Here is a 22,446-nt window from a genome sequence, read left to right as displayed (position 1 = left end):
TGGTCTATCAGCTTTCTTTTGACCAGCCTTTGTGGTCCTTGCTTCTTGAGTGGGTATCACCCCAGGCACAGCTTGAGCATTGGCTCGGGTCAACTGCGCAGCTGCCTCCAGAGCAAGTGCAGCTTCGCGGTGTCGCCTGTCGGCCTCCTCCTGCTGTCGACGGATCTCCTCGCTCCTAGCGTCCATCTCTTGTCTCTGCTTGGCCATTTCCTCAGCAAAGGCCTCCTGCCTAGCATTGAACTGGGCCAACTCATCCTGGAACGCGCTCATGGTCTCCTGGAGCTCCTCAACTTCAGGAGCTACATCCTCAAGCACGACCCTAGGCTCATTCTCACGATCTTGAACGTTAGGATTTTCCGATCTAGCATGCTCCCTGGAGGTGCTTGCCCTCTTGGAGGCCGCGGTGGTGTTCTTAGGCGCCATATCGCTTTAGGGACTGTCTGTTTTCTCTTCAGGCTCTCAATGAAAGCACCAAAATGTTGACTGTGAATTTAGCCAACGACGTGAGAACGTCAACTACGACAACCTTCAAGAGAATTATAAACGACAACAGACAGTTTTTTATGAACGAAAGTAAATAACACGAGGTTTTTATAGTGGTTCAGCCCCGATGATCGGTAATAGCCTAATCCACTTAGAGATTTTATTACTGTATTCGCACTCAAGATCAGATGAACCGTGTCAACTGAGTTTCTTCAGTGTGAGATATTCCAGAACGCAAAAATGGGTTTTTCTCAAGAACAACACACTTTCTCTCTCTAGAATACAGATTCACTCTTGATTTTGCCAAAAGTCCTTTTACGATCCTCCCAAGTCCCTATTTATAGACCTGGGTTCTCAACTGATATCCCCTTTTGATAGGGATATTCTATTATTTACCTAATATTTATATTACAAAATAAACATTCAAAATATAACTGATCCCTAATTTCGAGTGAGGATTGAGTGATTCCCGGATGCTTGGACCAATTCTCACTGAAGTAGTTTCGGGCAGTTTGACGTAGCTTCTCATGCATGTTGACTATTCTTCAAGCTTTACGTAGGTCAAAGATGGCATACGCATGGCTATCCTTGGACCAAAGGCCAACTACACTCGAGGTATACTTCTCCATTGTGTCCGATCGGACACAATGGTTGTCTTCTTTGGCTTAAGGTGGTTCAAACCATCTTATTTGACTCCTTCAATCAAGGTCCAATATGACCTTACACTTTGCTCCTCGGACCAAGATGGTCCGAGCCATCTTCTTCCTAGCATATCCTCGGACCAACATGGCCCAAGCGCTCCTGCAGGCGTCTTACGCGATCGGGGGAGGTCATGCGCGATCGGGGGAGGTCTTGTGCGATCGGGCATAATGCCCCTTGGACCTAAATGGTCCAAGCTTCCTTTGCTTAACCAAGGTCCGATCGGACCTTGGTTCTCTCTCTTCGGACCTAGGTGGTCTGAGCCACCACCTCTCCTTGGATCAAAATGGTCCAAGGTACTCATAAGTACCACGTCCGATCGGGCACACATCCTTCTCCTTGGGCCAACAAGGTTCGAACCTCTTCGCTCAACCAAACGCTCGATCGGGCATTAGGCTTTTCTCCTCGGACCAAGGTGGTCCGAGCCACCATCTACTTCTCCTTGACCTGAATGGTCCAAGGTACCTCCTATGTGTATGTTCGATCGGTCATAGTCATCCCTTTGGACCAAAATGGTCCAAAGTATCCACACGCATCATGTCCGATCGGACACCACCATTTCTACTCCTCACTTCATTCAAGCCCAAGTTCACTTCTTCCATATCATACCCGATCGGCCACTATTCGAACCAAGCTTAACAAGAGGTCTCCTAAGCTTAGGTCCGATCGGACCTACTGTTTTTATATCTTGAACTAAAATTCATACCTCCCCTTCACTTTCTTGGTCTTGGCACCAATTTAATTATATGGGTCTTTAAACTGAGGTCTGAGCCAAGCAACCCCCAGTCTAAATACTCTCTTCGATTGGGCGTATTTGGCTTGACTCTCTGTCCCATTCCTTAACTAATGTATTAGGCCATTACTAAGCCAGATCACCCTACTAACTCATGCCACGTGTCCATTTCACCGCCACGTCATTCTTTTCAAATTTTTGGGATAACACCTAGATTACCTCATCTAAAGGCTGCCCAAAAGATTCTCCAATATTTGAAAGGAAGTCCTGGTCAAGGCCTTTTCTTCCCATCAAATAGTCAGCCTCAATTAACTGCTTATGCTGAATCCAATTTTACTGCTCATGATCTCCATCGTAAAGTTTTTTCAGATGCTGACTGGGGTTCTTGTTTAGATACTAGACGGTCTGTCACAGGCTATTGCATATTTCTTGGTAAATCTCTTATTTCCTGGAAATAAAAAAAACAAGTCACAGTATCTAGATCTTCAGCTGAAGCCGAATACAGGGCCATGGCAAACGCAACATGTGAGCTCACTTGGTTACTCAATATTCTCCAAGACTTCGTCATTCATCACAAACAACCTGCCATTCTCTTTTGCGACAACAACGCTGCCATTCACATCTCCGAAAATCCTGTCTTTCACGAGCGTACAAAGCATGTTGAAATAGACTGTCATATTGTCCGAGAGAAAGTTCACAATGGCTCCATCAAGCTCATTCATGTTCCATCCAAAAATAACATTGCTGATCTTCTCACAAAAGCTATGTTTCCAACTCACTTCAGGGAATTGTTATCCAAGATGAGTGTCAGAAATCTCTACACTTCATCTTGAGGGGGACTTTTAGAGTTATAACCATTATTGGTTAATTATTTATTGTAACAGTTTTATAACTTTTATGTTGTAACAGTCTCTTGTCTAAAACAAACTCTTGTTAGCTTATATATATATATATATGGCTAACTTTCTTCTTGTACTGATATATTGAGTGAAATACAAAGAACAGAGAGCTTTCTTCTAATATTAAGAGGTATATATTCATAGATTTCCTTCGTAGTTTTAAGTTTTCGATTTTTCAATTTCGTTTCTTAGGATGGTGTGAATTTATGGGTTGTTATGTATGGTTTTAATCAGCGTTTTAGGACTAGAGAACATCCTTAAGGTGTTGGGAAGGGTCTAATATAGTAGATCTTAAATTTTGGGGTGGCAAGGTGGTGGTTGTAGCCATGGCCGATGGTTGCATTGAGAGTTCCTTCACCGCCGGCGTTAATGGAGGTTGCAGGCGGTGATGATGTTTAAGGCCATGGGCTGGGTGTTCTTCCACACCCCTAAGAGTTCCAGAGGTGTATTAGAAGTTGCCTTGGGGTTGGGTTCCACCTTTGGTGGGTTTGGGAGTCACGGCTGAAACTTTGGAGTCATTGTTGACCGTTTGCTTCGATCAACCACCACCGGTGGTGGTGGTGGTGGTGGCCGGAGGTGAGGGTCATGGTGGTTCTGGGATGAGGCAGTGAACGTTGTAGAAGGTACCTATGGCTCGAAACTGGACTTGAAGAGTGCTTGCCATTCTTGGCCGTGCACAAGGAGCCATTGATGAAGGCTTTGTGCACGTGAGCATGCATGCATGGTTTGTTGTTTCTTTTGGTAACTAATGGTTACCAATTTGTAACCAAAGGGGACAAAAAATGGTATTTGGTCCCAAAACTTTAGAAAGTTACTCCAAGGCTTGGGATTAGGTATTCTAAGATCAAAATCTGATTATTGAGAATTAAGGATGAAAATTCCCTAGTTAATTGTCCAAGTATAATAATTTACAAGCTAGGCTCGGGAATTATTATGTAAACTTCAAGAAAAATTCTAGGTTTGGGAGTTAGTTTCAAAGTTTAGATTTGATGACTTAGAATCTATGAAATATTTTCAAGGACTTAGAAAATATTTTAGGAAGTACAATATTACCGATTTTAAGTCTTAAGGTCAAGAGGTGGGCTCGGGGCTCGTGAATTGGACTCGAGCATCGGAAAACATAATTTTAAGAAATAATTGGAGTTTTGACTTGAAATTTCAAACATGGCCTAGGATAAAATTATTATTAGAAATAATAATTTTCTAAGTTGAGTTTGAGATTATGAGAGGGGTATTATGGTCATTTTACCCCAAGGGCTCGAGTTTGGGCCAGGGTCGGGAATTTCAGTTTTGTTTTTTTAAATTCCCTAATATATTTTAGAATCTTAGTAAGCATAAACTAAGATATATTGTCCCAATATGATTATAGGGTCTAAACGCGATCAGAAATACTCACAAAGACATAATTCGCGAAAGCTAAGGACAAGAGGTAAGGAAGTATACACCAAGAGGAACTTAGCTTGTTGTGATCTTAGTGAATTGTTTGCATGTTTGTATACTGCCGGATAAATTCTAGTGGCTATATATGTGTGATTATATGGTTGGATGCGCATGATAGTACCCATCTATCCGGTTTGAATGTGCTTAGTGCAGTAAAGTTATCATGAATACATGTGCAATGTTTGTGACTGTCAAGGGAAACCTTGTGAGGGTGGACCCCATGCAGCCGTGTAGTGGGGTTAGCCGCCAAGTCAGTAAAGTCATCGGGTTTTAGCGGAGTATACCCCTTTGGCACGTGAGGTGAGTATTCTCTGGGCCGCGGAGGCCACCCGGGGATCATGACCCCACAGATAACTCGATGGCTCAGTACAAGGGAAACCTTGTTAGGGCGGATCCCCATGCAGCAGTACAGCGGGGTTATCCGCCAAGTCAGTAAAGTCATCGTGTTTTAGCGGAGTGTACCCCTTTTGTACAGGAGGTGAGTATTCTCTGGGCCGTGGAGGCCACACGGGGATTAAGACCCCATAGATAACATGATGGCTCAGTTATATGATTTCAGTATGTTACGCAACACTTTGACTTATGTGAATATGCTAGACGTGTTGCTCAGTTTGTAGTTTCTAGATATGCATTTCTGTTATGCAAAGTTTGTTTTGGATAGTAGAATCATGAGTTGTAGCTAGCTTCCTTACTGAGCGTTATAGCTCATCAGTTACTCTGTGTGCGTAGGTAAGGGCAAAGCTTAAGGAGCAGTGCAATGAGCTGGAGGGGATTCTGTCTGAAGTATGCATACTGTGAACAACCGACCTGCAGGGTTGTCAGGGTTCTCTTAAGTTTTCCGCTAAGTCCAGTAACAGTTTTATCAATTTCATGTTTACTAGTTTATTTAAAGAAAGCCATGTGGCTACAAACTATTTCTTAAGTTACGTTTAACTACATTTTGTTTTTAAAACTTCCCATCCAAATACTATTTTATTTCAAAGAACTCCAATGTAAAATTTTCTAAAGTTTACTTTAAAGTTTATTTAGTTTTTAACGTCCCATTTTTACCAAAGTTGACCGCAAGAGTCTAGTTGACCACAGATAGTCATAGTCGCGTTTCAGTGGGTCTAGTTAAGAAAACTCGGGTCGTTACAAAAACAAAAGAAATGATGAAGAAAAAAACTGATGAATAAATAAAAATAAAAAGAAGAAAAATAATGGAAAAATGAAAAGAAAAAAATATGAATGAAAAAATTGGTAGAAAAAAAAAGAAAAAAAAATGAAGAAATGAAGAAAAAATGAAAATGAAAGAAAAAAAATAGATAGATGAATAAAAATGAGAAGAAGAAGAATAATAGAAAAATGGAAAGAAAAAAGGATGATGGAAAATTGGTAGAAAAAATAGAATAAAATTACTTTCATAATCAAATAAAACATAACTATGATAAAATATGAAATTTTCATAATTTAGTTAGCTACTAATTGTGTTTCTCGTACTTTTAACTTTTCTTTAATAAATTTTTCCACACAAATTAAAAAAATTATAATTCCCATAAAACTTTAATAATCTATTTAGTCAAACTTACAAGCTTAATATCCATCTAAAAAAACACTTCCAACTTTAATAAATAAATAATAATAAAGAAAAATGACTATAGATACTTTCTAGTCTATACTAAAAACACTAAAACATGAAAGAAAAAAATTACTAAATGGAGTCTTTGCTTAGGTTGACTAATGCAAAACAGGGACTCGCATTGATCTTGTAGAATTATGTGTGTTTAGTTTTTTAGTGGTGAGTTTATACCATGTTCATGAGTGAATACACATTGTAATTCGAACACAACGTTTATAGTCTTCGGGAGAAGATTTTTACAAGCCTTGCGTCGGGAGGATGCAAGCACTCACTAGCCATTGAAGGGAGTTCAAGTGGTTGAGCGTTTCAATCAAGATCAGATTAGTGAAGAGAAGTACAACAAGTTGTGGCAAATCTCAAGAGGGAGTCTTGTTTTGTTTAAGTCAATGTTTTTGTACTTGTGATTCTTTATTAATTGGTTTTATTCTCTGGGCGTGGCCCCAAGGAGTAGGTTATCCGAAAGGGTTTCTGAACCTTGTAAAAATTCGTTGTGTTCTTTATTGTTTTGCACTGTCTTTTTATTGTGTTCAGTTTCTGTCCCGACAGAACTGTATTCTGTGTAAACAGTTAATTACCATTCCGCACTTTAATTAATTCACTTGGTTTAATTAATTTGGTAATTACTAAAAACGGAATTTCAGTATATACTATGCTAACAAAATTATATACTATCATTAAAATGTATATACCATGATACAAAATTATATACTACCACTATGTATAATAAAATAGAAATTAAATATCACAAAAAAAAAATTATATACCATATCACAAAAAACATATACACTAATTGAAAAATAATATACCAACAACCTATAAAAAACTTAAAAAATCAATATAACTTTAAAATAAAAACTAATTAAACAAAACTAATATACATATACCACTATATTAAAGTCATACAGTCATACAGTCATAAATAAATAAATAAATTATAAAAAAGGGTAATTTAGGTAATCAACAATGTAAAAGGGTTATTTATCTACAATTTTAAAAATGAGGACTGTTTAACGCCCAAAATGTGACTACACTAAGCGATAGTTGTAGTAAGATCGGGCGGTCGATCCACAAGGAGGTAACCTAAAATCAAAAGGTTAGTAGGAAATAGCACAAAAAGTTAGTAACAAGAAGTAAATAAAATTGTAAATGGAAATATGTTTGAGATTTTGGTATTGTATTTTGATAAAGTGATGAAATGAGATAAGTGAAATAAAGGTAAGATGTAATCAAGAGTGTGAGAAAATGAAAGGTTTCAAGAATCATCCATATGCTCGTTTAGTTACTTGGTTACTTGATTTACAAAAATACACAAGTAAATAGTTCACATCCCAACATTTACTTGGAAAATCTAACATTAAAGTCCATAGTTTTTCTAACAAAAGTTCATTTGAGTTATAAAGTTCTTCACTTTAAAAGCACAATGTTAATCTTATGAAAAATCTAAAAATGACAAAATACCCAAGGGCAATAATGCAATAGAAGATTAGACATAAAATTATGTATCAATATTACTTTTACTAATTAGAAGCACATAGAAAGAGCATGACTAATCCTATATACTATTAGCATAAGTAAATAAAGATAACAAAATAAAGATAGAGATGAAAGAACATAAATAACTCAAATATATTACATTAAGAACATAGTAAATCAAAGTAGCAAAATAACATCACTTGCATATGGAATCATCCCTAACCTTCCTAGGAAGATTAGGCCATTATGCTCATGATTCTCACAAAATTCTAAGAAGAAAATATGAGAAGAAAGTGAGTGGAAATTTTGCTATTTCTCTACTCTAAAAATTACATCCCTAATGTGAAGAAAGTGTCCCTATTTATAGATGGAGAAAATGACTAAAAAGAAATTAAACAACAAAATGGGGTTTACAAAATAAATCTGAAATATTAATAATAAGATATGATTTTGAAAAATCAAATCTTATTATTAATATTACCCTAGCTATTTTTGTGTATAGTCAAAATGCTTTTTTTCTAAAATACCACAAAAAAGATAAGTTTTAAGCTCAAAATAGGAGGTCCAAGGCCCAAAGAGCACACAAAATGGGCTGGTGGCAGCTGGTCCATTGACCAGCCGCAACCAATCACAGGCGGACACCTGGCGGCTGGCTGTGCATGTGGACAAAAGAGTGGCAGCTGGGTCTCTTGGGCATCACTTGACCTTTGGGCGTTGGGAGCAAGGCTTGAGGATGTGTTGGCTTTGCATGTGGGGAAGCTTCAGGGGCGTGAGATTGAAGGGGTGCAAATGGAGCTGTTGGCGGCGACGTGGCAGGGCGTGGTTGGCTGGCAGGGAGGCTGGCAGGCGGCTGACAGGCGGGTGGCAGGCGGTGGCTCGTCAGCTCGGCTCGGCGGCTCGACTCGCGTGGCTTGAGCTGGCTGCAGTGGCTGGAGAGAACAGTGGGCCTGGGCCGAATTCTGGGCCTAATTCCTCAAAATTACCACTTTCTTCATTTTCCTTTTCAATTTTAGCCATTCTTTGTCCTCTTTTTTTTTATTAATGTCCAAATGCAATTTATTTCCTGAAAATTAAACATAAATTAAATTAAAATTAATATTTTCAATTATAAAACTATATTACAATAAATTCATGAAAATATTAATTAAAACATAATTTATATTACACTTTAAAGCTAATAAATTTGCATTTTTTTAGCACTAATCAATGACATTAGCTTCTTGATGGCTTTATTTTGGGTCATTTCCTATAATTTCTCATTTCTATATGCGAGCCCAAATTTTGGCCCACTTTATTATTGCAAAAAAATGTGAGGAAAAAGAATTAAACCCTCCACCTCCTCTTTAACCATCAATGGACTTACCACCAAACCAAATACATTTCTTTGTTTAAATTATAATTTTAGATATTTTTATATACTTTTTAACAATATTTTACACAAAATTATATCAAAAATAATTATTAGAATTTTAATACCTACTAATAAATGCTAACAAATTTAACTCGCAAATCTTAAAATAAATTAATATAATTATAAAAATTGAGAGTTCGTGCTTTCGTGTCGTGCCTTCGGGCTTGTCGTGCCGTGCTTAGGCCCATGTCGTGTTGTGCCAATTTTCAATTCGTATTGTGCCTGGCCCAGGCCCATATTTTTTCGTGCCGTGTCGTGCTCGTGCCGGTTTCGTGTCGTGCTAGAAAGTTCGGCCCGTATTTACAGCTCTAACCACAGAATAATAATCTAATGACATGTTTACTAATCATAAATGAGAATCACATGTGTTGTAATCATTATCATTTATGTGTTTACTTTTATTTAGTAATAGAAATACTTTACATGACTACACGAATTTGAAAAAAAAAAACAATGGGATTACGTCCCTTCCCATTTTCTTAAGTAATGACATTACTAGTAATGAATTTTTATTTATTTTATTTTAGATTTTATTATTAAAAATTAAAAAACAAATTTACTTAAAAAATATTCACTTTAAAAATATTATTAATGAAAATTTAGTTAAATTAAAATATTTTGAAATAATTCTGATTTTTTAATGTTTTATATTTATTCATTTCTTATATTGATTTATTTCGATCATGAGGTTTTGGTTGTCTTAGTTTAATTAAACACTTTTAGCCTAAAAATATTTAAAAGCCATTTTTAATGCTTGATTGGATTTATTATCCACTTTATCTTTTTAGTGGAAAAATTCTTCGCTACTCTTTAGAGCTTCTCCAAAAAGATTTTTTTGACAAATCCAAAACGAAAGCATAAGGGGCTGATTGGTAGTTAATTCAAAATTATAGTTTTAGAAAATTATTTTCAAATAAAATGATTTGAAAATATTGAATTTAAAAATAAATTATAAGTTTTTGAGATCTTGAATGGTTTAGTGTTTTTTAAATTTGAAATTCATGAAATACAAAGAAAACAACAAATTATTGTTTTCTATTTTGTTGAAGGATTTTAACTCAGTTTTCAAAAATAGTTTTTTTTTATTTTCTAAAACAAGTGTGCCAATCAAATTTTCATGGGAGGTTTCATTTTTTAAGTTTTGAAAATGATAAAATTATTTTTGAAACCCTTACCAATCAAACCCTAAGTAATGCCAACCAAAGTCTTAATAACGATTGATAAATGTACCATAAAAGCTAAAATTAATGTAATAATAAGTAGAATGAGTACTAATTTATATATTATTCGTAAAAAAACAAAATAAAAAGATGTGTAATAGATAATCTACTATCTAGTAGGGGAAATTGTACATTTGAAAAAAAAAAGACTAAGAAAAATTGAAAAGGAAAAAGTAGAAAAGAAATAGAGGGTGTAAATTTCCTCAAAATAAATAAATAATGAGATCTTTTTAGTGTTTAAATATACAAATCATATGAAGAAAATTATTAAAAGACTGAAAACAGTGTGTCAATTTGTCTATGGACTAATTTACTTGGGGCGATTTAATTTTTAAATTTATTATTAAAACTTTTCACAAATATAATTAAAGCTTTAGGTGCCAATATCATATATCTTTAAGCTAAAAATGTACATAGATTCTTTGAAAATCATACTCACTAATTCATTGTTCTTTTTCTCATAACTAATAATCAAATTTAATAAAAAATACATGATTCATAAATTTTTACATATATATATTTTTTGTCAGGATTAATTTTTGCATATTAAATAAATGTAAAATAAAAAATAATAATAATTTTCTATATTGCTATTAAAAAAATACTTCTTTTTGTTCTTCTGCCCAAAGAAGTTAATTGCTACACTAATGTGTGACACAAATTAAAACCATTACTAATCATTTAACCAACATTAGAATCCTCACTTTCTCAGCTTCAAATATATAAAAAAAATTAGATTGAAATCCGAAAAAATTGTCACAAAATTGAATATCAAAATCACCAAAAGAAACACATATAGTTACTATTACAAAGTCAAGAAAGAATGAAAGAAGAAAAAAAGGAAAACAAAAAAGCCATGCTGGAAATCTCATCAGAACAACTTCCCAATCAGATGGCTACAATTCATCTTACGTGGACGTTCCAGATTATTCGCTTAACAAGCTGGCGATCCGTTCTGTTCGATACCAACCAATCAGAACTCGCCACGTCATTATGGCAGAGATCGTCTACTCGCTATAAAAGCCGTCAACGGCGAGTTTAACAGCGTCAGAAACATTCGCTCTGTTTTCGAGTAGATTTTCCAATCCCATCTTTACTCTGTTTTTGTCTTTGTTTCGTTTCTTCATTTCGCGATGACAACCGCCGCTGAAACTAAAGCTCCGGCCGTCGAGGTTGCTCCGGCTACGGTGCCGGTAGAGAGTAAGAAGGCAGCGAAGCCTGTGAAGGAGAAGAAGCCTAAGGTCCCTAAGGAAAAGAAGCCGAAGCAGTCCAAGACGGCTTCGCACCCTCCATACTTTCAGGTACTGATTTCTTACGTAATCGATCGATTTAGGTTTCAATTATTGTAAGTTCAATTGTGATTATCGTCTTTTTCGATCGACGATGAGGAATTCAGTTTGTGATTCATTCGATCGTTGTTGTAAATCTATATTCGCAGATGATCAAGGAAGCTGTGCTGGCTCTGAAAGAGAAGAGCGGATCGAGTCCGTACGCGATCGCCAAATACATGGAGGAGAAGCACAAGGCGGTGCTTCCAGCGAATTTCAAGAAGATGTTGGGTCTTCAACTGAAGAACTCTACTTCCAAAGGAAAGTTGATTAAGATCAAGGCCTCGTACAAATTATCCGAGGCAGGGAAGAAGGAAAAGCTCGCAACTAAGGTTACAAAAGCCAAGGCGGTGAAGAAGACCAAAGTTGCCAAAACGAAATCAGTCGCTGCTCCAAAAACCAGGGCAACACAGAAACCCAAAGCCGAGAAAGTTAAGAAAGCTACTAACGTGGCGAAGAAGAAGAAGGCCAAGAAATCGACCCCTATGAAACCAAAACAGCCCAAGTCGATCAAATCTCCGGCTGCTAAGAGGGTCAAGAAGGCCGCTGCCTGAACAAATTAATGTTTTAAATAAATAAAATTAGCATGAAAATTAAATATTAGTTTTCTTTTTTTCTAATTAGGTATCTTATGTAAATGATGAAGTTCTAGTTTTTCTTTTTCTTTTTCTTTTAGAAGGTTCTGCAGATGTTTGATTATATATATATATATGGTTGTCTCTGCAATCTGCGTTTTTCGGTACCTTTCGAATGAAATGGAAAATTTAGCTTTGTAATTTTGGTGCTGCTTATTTCTCAATCACGGCTTTCTTGTTTTCTGATATTTTTCTTAATCGTACGTGTGATCGATTGAATGTGTGATAATAAAAGGATTAAGAGGCTCTTAACCGCGAAAATTGGGTCCCCCGTCCCCATGCATTGTATATGCAATGCAGGTATCATAATGTGATTACATCAGCACCTTTCACTTTCTCGATTATTCTTCTATTATATTATTTATTATTTTGGATTTCACCTAAATTACTCAATTTTGCTTTTTCAATTTTAAGATTTTAAGGGAATTTTTAGGGTTTAATCCTTTTTTCTTTTTTTTTGTTATTTTTAGGTTGTTTGGTTGTAAGTTTTTTTTTTTTTAAATATAATTTTTTATTTAGGAAACTTCGAAAATTGTATTATTTAGTGTATATTTTTTAAGAATAAAAATGTAGGAATCTTAGAAAGATAAAAAAAAAAATATATGTATATAAGAAAAAATGTCTTTACTTTTTTTGGGTGGTATGGAAGGTATATATGTATATGTTTGGGCCCCTATATGTTTTCCTAATAAGCCCACAATATGGAGAGCAGACTAGTTTGGGCCAGGCAAAGCACACTACTAGTTTGGGCCTGACAAAGGAGACTAGTTTGGGTGAGTATGGCCCACATATGAGCCTAACGTGATACAAGAGGGAAAACAACAACAGACTACAGTTGATAACAAACCAAGACTTTTGAGTCAGCAGCACAAATTATTGGTGTAAGATCCACAACACTGGGATTTTATCATCGTTTTTTGTAGATTTTGTCTACTAATAAAAGAAATTTTGATTCATTTTTTTACATATTAATACTGTGTTTGTATAACAATAAAAGCCTTACTAATTTAAATTTAAGCGTTTGAAGACTCTTTTCGCGGATATCTCAAATAATAGTCACATCAACATTCAAGCAAGAGAATACAACAGGTTTAGTCAAGCTGTTGTTTCAGCAAAAGGAAAAACAAATTATGAATTGATTGGTTTCAATAATTAAATCATTCTAATTATAGAAATAAATTAATATGTTAAATTTTGACTACATTGCAAATCAATAATATTTAATTATAAAAAATTTGTATTTTTTTTGGGGAAAAATAATCTCGTCATTATGAGAAAATAAATATGTAAGTCTTGAAATTTAGGTGTTAAAAAAAGTAGGGTTATTTACAGCAATAATGCATATGTAGTTAAGTTTGTTGTACTTAAATGTTTATGTAAAAAATTTGGCAGTAATAATGCCTACTGTTACAAATTTGGTGCAACCGTTGGTCATTGAACTGTTAAATGTATAAAGAGGTATACGTGGCAGTACCTGATTGGGTCAAATTAATTTTATTTTATTAAATATTTTAAAAATCCTTAAAAATTATTTTAAAAAAAATCTAATTTAAACATTTTTTTATTTTCTTTTTCTCCCCTTCTTCCTCCCTCTTGTTCATCCCGAATCCTAATCCTAATCCTCGTTTTCGTTTTCTTCTTTTCATTCTCTTCTCCCCATTGTCCCACACAAACTAGAAGCTTGAACCCGAAAACTCAAGATCTTTTTCTTCTTCTTGCTTGTTGTTTGGGTTCGTTTTTCTTTGTCTAGATCTGAAGGTCTTATGCTTGGACGAGCAGGGCTGCGAGGGAAGGGACCGGAGAAGAAGGCCTGGGCGAGATGAGGGACGGGGCTGGAGAAGAACGCCTGGGTGAGATGAGGGATGGGGCCAAAGAAGAAGTCCTGGGCAAGATGAGGGACGGGGCCAGAGAAGAAGGCCTAGGCGAGATGAGGGACGGGGCTGGAGGTTCATACACGGTGAGGTTTTCTTCTTGCGCTTGGGCGAGCAGGGCTACCATGGTTTTCTTCTTGTTTTTTTTCCCAGTCGGTTCATACACAATGAGGTTGGGCTAAATCTGAAGATGAGATCGAGGTTGGCAGAGAGAAGAAATTTCAGTTCTAGTTTTTTGTATTTGTTTTATTATTTTCAATGAACACAAGTTTGAGAAAAAAAAAAGACACAAATCTGGGTTTTGTATTGTTCTTTGCAAAGACACTAACGGTATTGTTTTGGGTTTGGATTTTGTATTTTGATGGCATTTTCTGGGTTTGGTTTTTGTATTTTGACGAAATTTTTTGGGTTTGAGTTCATGCCTACAGATTCATTAATTTTTCTTTTATTATTCTTAGATGTTAGATGTTAAATTTTAGAATGTTTAATTGATTTCAATTAACTCTTGAGGGACTACTTCTTATGGGTCACCACTCCCAAAGGCCTATAGTATCAATGTTGAAGTTAAACAGGTTGTTTTTTCAACATTCCTCGGCCCTTAGAGCAACTCCAAGGGTGGCTACCTCATTAGTTGTTTAACATGTCCAAATCATCTCAAAATATAATTTTTTATTTTCTCTCTCATCCATATCATTTTTGTACACTTTTTTCATAAAAATGCTCAAATGCTAAGCCACCCCAAAAGTTATTAACTATAGCCCCACACATTATTATTTCATATATTATTTTGTAATTATAAATATTGTCACACTAAATTTTTTAAATATATATATTAATATAAATAAATATTACATGAAATTTAAATTAGACGCAATTTAAAGGGCTTATAAAATGATATAATCATAATTAATCAATCTAACATAATTAAATTGAGAATATTGAAATTTTGGATTTTGGGGATTAGTAGGAGTATTTTGAAAATTTTGATTGAAATGAGAATATTGAAAATTTAGATTTTGGGAATTGGTATGTGGAGAATATGATGAATTTTGAAAATTTTGAGAATATTGAAAATTTTGGATTTTGGTTGTTGGTATTTGGAGAATTTTGTGAATCTATGGGTAAGAAAAGAAATTTTGTGATATTGATAATTTGGAAGAAAAATGTATGAAATTGTGTGAAAATTGAATGAAATAGATGATTATTTATAGAAGACTTTTTTTTTTAAAATATTGAGAATAATATAAACGGTAATAACTTATACCGTTTTTTACATCAAAGGTAATATTTTATTACATATAATATATATATGTATAATTTTTTTTTTAAAAAAAAGATAGCACCGTCGTCTCTGTGAGGCAACGGTTGCTTCAAAATTGAAAAGCCACCCTTCACTCCAATGCTAAGCCATCAACCAATTATGTAGCATGTCAAAAAACTACTTTTTTGACCACGGGGTTAGAGCTGCTCTTAGGATCCTCTTGAATGACATCAGCACACCAGAGCTGTCTTGTCTGAACTTCGTTACTCATCTCTTTTTGACTTCCGGTGAAATCATCTTAGAATTAATGCTATATATATACCAAATGTAAATCCAACAACAAATAGATACTAAATGTTTGCACATCTCTTTTTGTTTTCTTAGAAATGAAAATACTATCTACTAGGAAATTTATGAAACTACAAATTGGTCATTGATAAAAAACAAAAACTAAATATTCAATACATGTATGATTTTAAAACTTTATTCATTCATGAATATACAAGTTTCAATTCGTTCTAATCCATATCTGTGAATTTTGTTTTTATATGAAGAGACGACGAAGATGGATAATTTTTAAATTGAGATATATCTAATGTTATTGAAAATATTTAGTTATAAAAATTAAATCAGAATTGTTGTTTAAATATTATAATAATATAAGCACCTGAATCCAATCTGATTACAGCTGAATAGTTTGCTACTATTTTGAGAAACGAAATTTTTTCTGGAAAGACGACAATTGTTGCAATAAACCACAATAATATTAGAAAACGACAAATTTTATGAAAAACGACAGTATCCTTTGAAAACGACAATATTAATATAAAACGACAACGTTCTTTAAAAGCGACAATTTACATTAAAACGACACAATTCTTGAAAACGACAATCTTTTGAGAAACGACAATTTTGTGAAAAAACAACTCTAGAGAAAATGCGTATTTAATGGAGGAGTTTGGAGAAAAATTAAAGAATAAAAGAAAATATAATACTACAGAAAGATGTTAAAAACATAAAGAAGTATAAAATAAAACTAATAAAATAATTAAAAAACAGGTAATATTTAAAAAAAAAAATTAAATGACAATTTTAGTTTAAAAACGGTAAATATCACTTTGATTTAACTTTAATAGGTAGAATCTAAGCCCAAGGGCCAGGTCTATATATTATCATGGAATACCCAAGTCCAGAATTAGATTTGGGGTGAGGATTTTATATAGATTATGACTTTTTTTTTTCTTTCAAAGTTTTAATTTATATTAGATTTTGGAATTGTTAATATTTTTATGTTATGTTAACTATTTAATCAAAATCATGGAAATATTACAAAAATAAATATTATCTACCTTGTACGTGCAAAAAAATAATGTCTTTATATTACAATATATGAAAAATGATGGAATCCAATCTAATAGTTTAATTATTAAAAATTGTATATCTTATTACAACTTAATATTATATATATCTTTTTGGTAACCAATATATTATATACACTAGTTATAATAACGTGTAAGGGAAGTTTCCTTAGTTTTATTTAAAAATTATTATATTTTTTAGTTATCTTTTAAATTTTAAATAAATAAACAATATCATATATTATAAAAAATAACACAAATATATTTAAAAAAATCAAGCCAAAACACTGTTTATAGTCTTAAAAAAAAAAAAATCATAATTTTTATTTAAAAATATCGCTAAACCAAGAATCTGTTAGAAACATAATTTTTACGTAAAAAATAGGATGCATTCTAGTTTTAAAGTAAATTATTTGATGTTGTTTATTAGTTTTAAATTTAGTGTTCATAATAATTTAAATTTTGGTATTTTTATGTTTTGATTTATATATTATATGTGGTAATTTTAATTTTAAAATTAAATTTTTTTTTTCTAATTTTATTTTTAAAAAAATTCAATGTAATAAAATATTAAGAAATTCTAAATTAAAAGTATGAATTTAAAAATTTTATTTGATCAAATTTTAACTATTTAATTAAAAAATTTAAAGCCAACAAAAATTTACATATAAATATATATTATTCAATTAATTGCTAGAACTATTAAAATAAGTAATTTCTCATTAAAAAACTAAAGGACAAAATAAGAAATTTATATATTTATGTCTTATGTCACTATTACATATATATTTGGATAAACAAAATATATTAAGTGTCAAAATAAATAATTAAGAAAATAAATTTAAACACATAAATATTTTTTGGTTAATTTTTTTTAATCTATTTATCTTATATAGATGACTTTAAAACCAACGGTGTTAAAAAACAATAAAACAAAGTATTAAATCTAAAGGAAGCCAATAATTTCTATTAAACTCACATTTATAATATTATAAAGATATAATTATCACAGTTAGCAACCGACGTTTTAATTTATTTTATTATGTCATATGTTTTTCATGTCGAGTGAAGACCAACTGAAAAACTTTACTTCACATAGGGATATAAATGGGGCTAGTCGGCCCCGCTTTGCTAAAGATCCGCCCCTACTCGCTAAGCTTCTGCCCCGACCTGACCCGCCCCGTTAAGACTTTTGATGCGGGTCGGGTTAGACCTGACCCGGTAAGGATTTTTTTTCTTTAATAAAAGTAAGACTAATTTTTTAAAAAAATAATTAGCAAAAAAATCTGTCATACTAGACCTAAATGAGTTGCTTAAATTTTTTTATAAATGGTCTTGCATACTAAAATAAATAAAATTTAATATACTTCAAAGCAAGACATCAATTTTCTCCTCTATCTCTCTTAAATATTATGTCTTATATATATATATATATATTTGATCATGGATCACCCTAAATAGTTGTAGTAATTAGTTTTAAAAAAAAAAATCTTTATTACAAAAAAACAACAACAACAACAACCGGGTCAGGTCGGATCTCGACCCGCCTCGATTTCGCCCCGCTTATATTAGGATCATAGGTCACCCCATCGGGTCGAGGCTCCACCCCGCCCCAATCCACTAGGTTTTTTTGCCATCCCTAACTTCATATAATGAAATTTAAATGCAATTAGTTGGTTTTATAATAAATTGAAATGTTCATGTTCTAACCTCTACATACATATGAAACCACTTGAGGCAAGCTCAAATGGCAGTAGAATGTGTTGGGGGCTAGGGTTCGAACCCGAACCCTATATGTAACAATTAAGAAAAAAAAAACTCATGAATAACAATAAACTTATAAAATTTTAAGTTATAAACAATAAAAAAAAATGGAACACCATGAGGATAAGGAAGATCACAATTGGACATTGACTACACTATAAATTAGTGACTTTATTTATGGTGTGTTTGTTTGTACATGTTGAAATGTAGTAAAAATTAGAAAATATTGAGAAATCAAGAACAAATAAAGGCAGAAAAATTGATGAGGGAGAACTCTAAATTTTTTAATATACATATATAAATATATATATATATATATAATTAAAGGGTATTGGACATTGTTATAAAAGATGAACCAAATGACAAAATATAGGTGGGTTTGGGGAAAAAATAGAAATTAAATTAAATTTTGGGATCAGTAATGTATAGCTTGACAACACATCGTAGTACTATTTAAGAAAGAGTATAATGATAAAACTAACTGATCTTTTGTAAAACTTTTAACGATTCAATTTCAAGTAGTCATTTTATGTTGATCCCACCATTGTTACGATCATGATATATAAGTACTACTAAATATAATTACCACTAACTTTTCTTTTAGACATATACATATATTTATGGTAGTAATTAATTTTATTTTTAATTTTTATTAATTAATTACGTAATTGTTTCTTCACTGACATCAAACTGGAGAGAAAACGAGTAAGATTCCACTCAATGTAAAATAATTATGATATGAGCCGTTTGATGGAGAGTACTTCATCACAAACGTGTGGGATTCTTAACATTTAATATACACTGTGATTATTATGAATATCATCAACCTTGTCACAAAACAAATTTAAAAACCAAAAAAAAAGTCTCATAATAGACAATCATCTAATTGATTTATTTTGCTTTAATAATCATTCCATTTTGTTAAAAATTTAAGTTGTAGTGCAATATCCTCTCAAAAAAGTGGACTACAGATTTGCCGGTTTCTTTGATTATGCTTATTGGGGATTGTTTTCATATAATGAAGAATTGAGATATATATGATTAATTCCTTAGTTTGCCTCATGAAAATTGTTGATCATGCCTCTATTTAAGTAGTAATTTTGGATGTAATTTTGTAAAGGGGCATAATTTTATCAACATAATTAATGATGTAATTATATATATATGGGTACATTCTTAATGGTTACTACCATGGGTGGTTACTTTAATATTAACTATTGGATTAATATCAATGATCCATATTTGTAGTTGTTAATTAATATTTCTAAAAATAAATTTTGATTTTTTCAAATTTTTGAAAGGGTTACCTGGTGAAAAACGTGTATTCATTATGAAAATATAATATTGTAAACTTTTCATTTTTCAAATGCATGTCAATTTTTAAATATAGCTAGTGTTTCTCATTGGTTGGAAACACCATTAATTATAGCAAAAAAAAATTCAAAATTAATGTAGAAAAAAAATATTTACCTGTTGGTGATTTGCTATACCAAGTCATTATGTAGTCATATCATCATAATTGTTAGTACTCATCTATGAGTAGTAACTATTGAGAAGTCTTCCATATATATATATATATAGGCATTTTGTAAAAAAAAAAATGCAACTTATTATTATGTATTGTATTGTACTATTGAAGTTAAACAGGAAGTTTTTTCAACATTCCCCATCCTTTAGGGTCCTCTTGAATAACATCAACACACCAAGGCCGTCTTGTCTAAACTTCGTTGCTCATCTCTTTGACTTCCGATGAAATCAAGATGAGTTGAGCTGGGGATGCACTACTACAAAAAATGTTTTTTAGGACTAGCATTGCGAGTCCTAAAAAAGTTTTTATGACTCGCGGGGCACGAGTCTTTTATTTGAGAGCCTTAAAAACTAAGGTTTTTTGCGAGTCCTAAAAGAATATTTTTAGGACTCGCAAATGTTTTTAGGACTCGCAAAGTCTTATTTTTAATTTTTAAAAAATTAATTGATAGCCAAAGCTCACGCCGGAGCTTCGACATTAACGGCGGTGCCACCACCCCACGGTGGTAGTTTGGGAAAATGATGAATCATTTAGTGGGTTTTGATTCCCAAAGCAGAAGGAATGCATTGGTGGTGTTCGTTTGAGTCGGGGTGGCTCGAGGCGTTCGGAAAATACTTGGAAGAGTTTGGGAAAAATAGCACCACCGCGACTTCGAATGACTTTAGGCGGCGTGTGAGGGGCTGGGCTCACGGGGGTCGAAGGTCACCGACCTTCTGCGTCCATTGCGCCGGCGCATGTAAGAGAGGGGTGGCTGGAGTGCCGCCGTCCGTGGCTTGGTTGTGGAGTTCGTGAGAGAGAGAGATATAGAGAGAAATGGGGGAATAGAGCAAGGAGAGAGAGAAAGAGAATGGGCTGTTGTGTTTTATTTTTCTTTGTGAAATAATAAATAGTAAAATTTTAGTTAAAAAAAAGGAGGGAATTTGAAAATTTTAAAATTCAAACTTTTAGGACACACATAAGTTTTTAGGACTCGCAATGCGAGTCCTAAAAACATTATCGTAATTTTAGTTAAAAAAATTGGAGGGAATTTAAATTTTTTTAAAATTCAAATTTTTAGAACACACATAAGCTTGCGAGTCCTAAAAACATTATCGTAATTTTAGTTAAAACAATTGGAGGGAATTTGAAATTTTTTAAAATTCAAATTTTTAGAACAGACATAAGTTTTTAGGACTCGCAATGTGAGTCCTAAAATCATTCTTCGAGTCCTAAAAACATAATTGTAATTTTAGTTAAAAAAATTGGAGGGAATTTGAAATTTTTTAAAATTCAAAATTTAGAACACACTAAGTTTTTAGGACTCGCAATGCGAGTTCTAAAAACATTATCGTAATTTTAGTTAAAAAAATTGGAAGGAATTTGAAATTTTTTTAAATTCAAAATTTTAAAACACACATAAGTTTTTAGGACTCGCAATGCGAGTCCTAAATACATTATCGTAATTTTAGTTAAAAAAATTGGAGGGAATTTGAAATTTTTTAAAATTTAAACTTTTAGGACACACATAGTTTTTAGGACTCGTGTTCTTTGCGAGTCCTAAAAAGTCCAGGAGTTTGTTTTTAGGACTCTCATCTAGGTGAATGCCCTAAAAAAGTGTCATAAAATAGTGTTTTTGTAGTAGTGACGCTTTCAGTTTCTCTGATCACTTATGTCGTTTCATCGTGTTATAGTCCTTCTAACGCATCGTGTGATTGGAAGAAACTTGTAACAGGAAAGGGAGTACTATACCTAAGGCTGTGAATTGAGTTAAAGCAATGAAACAAGTGAGTAAACTACGGGTGTAGGACACGAACGATAGGGGTTCGGGGGATGAGCCCCCTGAAACCAAGCTGGGAATGAAGGAATGTACTCTGTGGGCTCTCCCATAGCACCTAAAGTGGAGGGAGAGACTCAGAGAGGGAGTGACTGAATGACCTAGTGTATCGCAGACCGAGGGACTCATGGGTATGAGTCCCGAGGGACATTTCTAAGACTTGCACTTTAGTATTTGATACCGTTACATCTCTTAATTGCTTCTTTTGTTACTAATACTTGCCTTTTTTGTACTGAATGATCAATTCAACTATTGATCTGACGATTCTGAGATGAACAGAATATACATATATATACATGTAAAATCATACCTAATTAGTACAATTACATAATATAAAATATATTTATACCATATAATGCAACAAGATTTGTCTGAGATGAGGATTACATCCTACCCCATATAATAGTACTAGTTCATAAAATTGTGTTGAAGAAGATGTGTGTGTTGATCATGCCACACGTTTGTCTGGGATATGCATGTTGGTACGTATGGGGCCAGGCTGGGCCAAGAAATATTGATATATATGTATACATATGATTCATGTGTGTGAAGGAAACCCTAGGAAGCATCACTGAAAAATAATTATAAGCCAAGGGGGTTGTGGACATTGCCTTTAATAATCGAAATGAAATCATTCTATATGATATTGCTCTCCATACTTTTTATGATGAGTTGCAATATTTTAAATGAGTGATATTTGATAGCAGTATAGTCTTTTGGGTTCGATCGATCCATTTCTCATTTCTTTGAAATGGGTCGATTTCGATTATATACTTGTCAAGTAGTTAATAATGTAATGTAAAATATTTACTATTTTCCCATGAACAAAACCAATTGAAAGTAATAAGATCATTATGAGATCATATAATAATCATCATATCATATATATATATATAAATATATTTTTCTACT

General features: G+C 33.1%; 1 protein-coding gene across 1 annotated transcript; it reads left to right on the top strand.

Annotated features, from left to right (window-relative positions):
• Positions 1-11,015: 11,015 nt before the first annotated feature.
• LOC133812743 (histone H1) lies at positions 11,016-12,080 on the top strand. The gene is made up of 2 exons (XM_062246558.1): positions 11,016-11,277; positions 11,415-12,080. The coding sequence occupies exons 1-2, from the start codon at positions 11,110-11,112 to the stop codon at positions 11,856-11,858; spliced, it is 612 nt and encodes a 203-aa protein (XP_062102542.1). The 5' UTR covers positions 11,016-11,109; the 3' UTR covers positions 11,859-12,080.
• The last annotated feature ends 10,366 nt before the right edge of the window (positions 12,081-22,446 follow it).

Source organism: Humulus lupulus, chromosome 1, assembly GCF_963169125.1.
Source record: "Humulus lupulus chromosome 1, drHumLupu1.1, whole genome shotgun sequence".
Taxonomy (NCBI): domain Eukaryota; kingdom Viridiplantae; phylum Streptophyta; class Magnoliopsida; order Rosales; family Cannabaceae; genus Humulus; species Humulus lupulus.
The sequence above is the reverse complement of the archived record's forward strand: the minus strand, read 5'-3'. Positions and strand labels throughout refer to the sequence as shown.

What these genes read in the sequence shown, in the direction of transcription:
- LOC133812743 (XM_062246558.1), top strand. Translation starts at nt 11,110, where the DNA reads ATGACAACCGCCGCTGAAACTAAAGCTCCGGCCGTCGAGGTTGCTCCG. An exon ending in CGCACCCTCCATACTTTCAG is followed by an intron (nt 11,278 to 11,414) that starts GTACTGATTTCT and finishes CTATATTCGCAG; the next exon opens with ATGATCAAGGAAGCTGTGCT.